Here is a 5,746-nt window from a genome sequence, read left to right as displayed (position 1 = left end):
AAATATAGCATTAAAATCATGAATTATTGTAATTTTGCTTTATCATTTATATGAATGCATCTTTTTATTCTGTGAAAAGATCATATCTACGCAATGAATGCTTTGCAACACATATAAAACATAAAATGGAAAAACAAATGAATATCTGTCAATCTCATTATTACTATCTCTTTTAAATCAAATATTTCTCTTGAGAGTTAAGTAATAACATAATAATACATTTATAAAAAATCAGTGGTTTTTCGGGACCTTTCATTTCAATACGTTTTGTTTGAAATGCGAGTTCAAATGGAATAAAATAGATCGACGGACACAAAACGAAGCCCCAACATTAATTAAATCTTGAAAAGGGATGACCTCTCGGAATCAATAAAAACAACAACATTTCGTGAAAATTGCAGTGTAGGTTTGAAAAAGTCGGTTCTGAATGCAACATCTCTCACATCCTCTAAGCTGTATTCAATCTTCATCACTAGCGTCCTTGAATGAATGATCCCGAAGAACCAGAAAAATATAACGACAATGAAGAGGAGCAACTTTTTACATCTTATTATTTAGCCGCACAGTATCGTCGAAACTCCTTTTGTCGCGTCGAACAAAACGAAGCAAATAGATAAATAAATAAATAAAACATAAATAAATAAATAAATCAAACAAAACAAAACGGGAAAGGTCATTATGGGCGTTGTAGGAATGGTCGAATTAATTAATAATTTAAATATTGTACACTGTATTAGCAGGTCATCATCATCTTCAGTAATCGCCTCACATAATCGCGATGAAACTAAGACTATGTACATGCGCAGCAATTGGGTTCCTCTTTACAGTTAAAAGTAGTCTATTTACATCTTCTTAAAAATTGTTGAAAACTGGCAATGTGTTTAGTTGGTGGTAGTGTGTTTCATCAGCGCCCTCCAAGGCTTGGTTGCTCAACAAGTTGTATGGGTAGGCGATTCCGGAGGTTGATGGTGGCCGGGAAGAATCTGTTCTGGTACACAGATTTCCTACATGTGAGCTTGCCGAGTTGTTGTGGGTTGCCTCTTGATGTTCTTGTAGCGGGGGATCTGGTGTGACATTAACAAGGTCATGCTTGATCTTGTAGAGCATGGTGACTCTTGCCATGTCTCGTCTCTTGTGTTGAGTGTTAAAGTGTAGTGAGCTTACCATCTCTGTGGCGCTGCTCTGGCGTGAGTAGTCGTTCTTAACAAACCATGCAGCCCTTCTTTGGACCATCTCTAGTTGGTTAATGTGGCTGACCATACAGAGGAGTCATACTCGACGCTTGGTCGTACGTAGGTGTTGTAGGCTTTGGCTTTGGCATCTGGTGGGTTTAACCGGATGTTTCGGCGCAAGAATGATAGGGTTGAGTTGGCTTTTTTTGTTATGTTGTCGATATGGCATTTCCGAGATAGGTCTGGTGTGATGGTAACTCCAAGATACTTTGACTGGTTGGTTTGTCTGGTATATTTGATATGGAAGACGATGGGGTTCTTCTTAGTGGTAATCCGGATGACCTCACATTTGGCAGCATTGAACTCCATTTGACATTCCTTCTCCCAGACTTGGAGACTTTCAAGGTCATCTTGTAGCGCACGGACTTTATTGTTTAAACATGTGCTCCATTGGCCGACTCAAAAAGCCAAGACTCCAATTTCCGCCCACGCTTGTTTAGCAAGCCTCTAAGAAAAGTCAATTTATTTCAACATCTTTTTGGGCTGTACAGTGCTATTTAAATTTTTACAAATATTTGAACTGATATTTAATGTATAGTTAACAGAAAAAAAACACAAGAAAAAAAAGCAACGAAACTTACAAAAATAAATCACACGCGTGCATGTTTGAAAACACTTTTTGCTACCAGACAGAAACGTGTTAAACGTTTGCAAAAACGTGATTGTCGAAACAAACTTACATAAAATCAACAAATCAATAATTATACATTTTTTTCCAGCGATAATTCAACTTGATGTTTTTATTATTTTATAGATAAAACTGCCCTATCGAATATTGATTTTATTGAAACAAAAATAGAAATTAATTTAGCTCAATTGAATACGCACAATCAAACATAAATAAAACAACTTTAATTTCCCCAACTAATTTCTATCGGTCTTTTTTTATCTCCTCCGCTTTGCCGTTTAATAATTGCTTTTTTGCATGCAGAATTAGGAAAAACTGCTTTTTCCTAATTGACAGAAATCCGCATGGAATTTCTTTATTTTGATTCATCAGTTTGTTAAAAGCTATAGAAGAAAGAGCATGTTAAATAAATATTCTTTTATACATTTTACAGAATGGATTATAAATATCTTCTTGTTTTAAATGCATTGTGTCAATGCCTGGCAGAAAATCCTCGTGAAGCTCTGGAATCGCCTCTAATAGCAGATCTGTTTAAGCACTATGATGTAAAAGTTAGGCCTATATATAACTATTCGGAGTCAGTTTTTGTCACTGTAGGACTTGAACTTAGACAAATTCAAAATTTAGATGAAATTCGACAGTCACTTAAAACAACAGTTAACCTACAATTGTTTTGGAAGGACGAGTTTCTGACTTGGAACGAATCAAATTATCATGGGGTATCTAAGATCATTTTTCCGTACAACAAAAACATTTGGATTCCAGACTTGATGATAATCAATGAACTAAATACACCTGGTATGATTGGATTAAAAGATGCCTTTATAAGGGTATACAGTAATGGGCAAGTTTTTGTGTGGACTCAAATCAACATAGAAACTTATTGTGAAATTTATACAAAGCAATATCCATATGATAAACAAACGTGTGATATTGCCTTTAGTAAATTTATGAGTTCAGACGATATTGTAAAGCTTCAACCCAGGATAAATGGAATTGATTTAAGTTTCTATGCTGAAATAGCAGAGTGGAATCTCAAAGATAACTATGTTACACCAAGATTAATTCAGATCAATGAATCAATAGACTCCTTAAATATTTTGTCTAATTATACACGTGTAACGTTCTCCATTACATTACAACGTTCCTGCAAACTATGCATTCTGACCATAATTCTTCCAGTGATGGTCCTTGCTTCCCTGGACTTGCTTTCATTTTTTGTACCATCTGAAAGCGGTGAGAAGACAAGTTTTCCTTTGTCACTGTTTCTTACATTAGCTGTTTTTCTTACGATAATTACACAGTCATTGCCGGAATCCGTTGATGGAGTTTCTTATCTTGGATCATATGTCGCGTTTCAACTTGCTGCTAGCGGAACAACGCTTATGTCGGCAGTGATTTCTTTGCAGCTTTATCACGGTGTACACAGTTCCACACGCGTGTCGAAACTACTTTCATTTGCTAATTTTCTTGACCAATTTGGAAACCGGACGGCTCTCCGAAAGAAACATGATTCGAAAAGTAAAGTATACGACCTTCACGATATTAAACATGAGAACGAAATTTCAAAAGGGGTAAAGGTAGAAGCTGAAACCAAATTTAAAAACGCTTCAGTACAGTTTGACCGTATAATGTTCATTGTAATTCTATTTTTTCAAATCATTGCTCTTACAATTTTTCTTGCTAGTGTGTTTAATTAATTCTATTTTGTGCATTTGTGAAATAATGTTACCAATTTCGATTGTTTATGTATATTCAGTTGCAAAAGAAAATGTGCAGTTGGTTACATGTTTTGATCAACCAATCTATGGATCAACGCAAGTGTTTGAGACTGCAAAGAACTGACGTAACGGCATATAGACTTGGATTTGAATGTTGTTCCATTCAAAAGTTCAAGTATTCAAAGACAATAGGCTTTACTTACGCTTTTTTCATAATTCATCATCAAATCATGACAAAATAATCAAAAGTAGGCAGCAACTACCATTTAATAGCAGAACACAATGTAGAAAACGTGTTTTAACATGTGCAGTTGAACATTTGCAGTTGAAATACCACAGAAGACTGACTCGAAAATATACCAATGTCAGCCTACAAAAACGTAATCTTTAAATAAGTAAATTGGGAACCAATCAATTTGTTTTCAGGTTCAAATTAAAATCAAACTGTACTTTTCACCATTTAAATTGAGTTGCCATTGGTTTCGAGGAATTAAGATTTGATTTTCAATTTTGAACCAAGCCTTAAAAGTAGCAAATTGTTTCCTGTCGAGAACTAGGATTAGGAATGAGATAATGTAATTAAACTTGATGTATAACAAGCTTATAAGGATAGCTTTGGGCCCTATAAGATCAAGTTCAACGCCACTCTTATTAAAAAAGAATAAAAGGTTTCCAGCCGATAACTAGAGTAAGGAATCATATACTGTAACAATACTTGGTATCTAGCAAATTTATGTGGATACCTCAGTTAGGAAAACTTTTGGGCCCTCCAAGGTAAAAGGTTTCCGGTCCGTTATTAGAGTAAGTAACGTGCTATATAGCACGCTTATGTTAATAATCCACTTAGGAAAGATTGTGAATGGAATGACAGTCGACGTCTAGCTATGCAATTTAATTTTGCGGAAATTGCAATAACTTTGTTACTTTTGGATACATTTCAGCCTCCAATTGCTATTGCTCTCTGTTGAAAACCTAGTTTATTGGCATTGTCTTGATAATTTCACAGACTTAAACCTTATTTTTACCCACGTGTTATTCATACCCCTTACGAACAGTTTGTTTAATTACCTTTATTGATAGGAGCTTACAGTTAATCCAAAGTCCAGGAAGTACTTCAACGTATTAACAGACTCGGCAAACTTACTCCACTCAAAATTGCGGTGTACTGAAAAACAAGCGGACGGCATTTCCGAGATAGAGCGGAAGTTGGAATTAATCGAAATATCTGATAAAATGCAACTTCTCACATAAATTTACAGGGATTATCTATTATTTATTTCCTCAAATTCTGTCAGTTCCCGTATTTGATTCATTTAAATGTACAAGGGACTTAAATATTTTCGAAATCAATACTTAAACCTAATAAAGTGGTATTCAGTATTGTTTTATTGAGAACACCCGAAACTGACTTTATAATCTGAATACTACTTTACTGAAAAGATGAGCGTTAGGCAATTATATGAGATTTTCGAAATGAAATTTAGTGAAAGTTTGATTTGAATAGGGCCAAAGTAATTTTTTTTTTTTTGGGTTTTAACCCCTTAAGAATTTATTTTACAAATTTACAAAGCGTTCCGTGAAGGATCGATGAAGGCTTCCAATGAACTGCTATTGCGAAAAGAAAATTAAACACGAGAAAACTTTTTCCCATAACGAAGTGAACGACGATTTTTTGAATATTGAACTTCAAAATCATGAAAATGATATACCGGTATCTTTCGAATTTATTAAAAAAGTGTAAAGAAATACATATAATATTATGCGTCATATTAATATACAATGCATTAAGGCGACTCCATCCAACCAACCAACCAACCAACCAACCAACCAACCAACATACCAACCAACCAACAAATTTAATATTAAACGACAAAAAAAGTTTTAGTCAAGATTTACCTTTTTGTGAAGTAGATGACTTGAATCAGATTCGATTTCTGTTGACCGGGTGCAATATATATTTCAATTTACCGTTCCTTTTCATTAAAAATAGTATAATTTTATATGACCGTGAAGTACGCGGGCTAACGGGCTAGCAGTCTAGCGGGCTAACAGTGTGAAATGAGCGGGTTAGCAGTCTAGCTGACAAGCAGTGTGAACCGGGCGGGCTAGCAGTCTCGCGGGCTAACAGTGTGAACTGGGCTGGCTAGCAGTCTAGCGGTCTAAAC

At 35.0% G+C, this 5,746-nt stretch overlaps 1 protein-coding gene across 1 annotated transcript; it reads left to right on the top strand.

Moving 5' to 3' along the window:
* Window positions 1–2,294: 2,294 nt before the first annotated feature.
* LOC132726432 (acetylcholine receptor subunit alpha-1-B-like) lies at window positions 2,295–3,500 on the top strand (the record flags this gene model as incomplete). The annotated part of the gene is made up of 1 exon (XM_060711749.1): window positions 2,295–3,500. A coding segment is annotated over exon 1 (1,206 nt), but the record flags the coding sequence as incomplete, so codon positions are not given.
* Window positions 3,501–5,746: the final 2,246 nt, after the last annotated feature.

The sequence above is a fragment of the Ruditapes philippinarum genome, unplaced genomic scaffold (assembly GCF_026571515.1).
Source record: "Ruditapes philippinarum isolate M1 unplaced genomic scaffold, ASM2657151v2 ctg23291_1_1_1_1, whole genome shotgun sequence".
Taxonomy (NCBI): Eukaryota; Metazoa; Mollusca; class Bivalvia; order Venerida; family Veneridae; genus Ruditapes; species Ruditapes philippinarum.
This window is presented reverse-complemented; position numbering and strand designations above follow the sequence as displayed.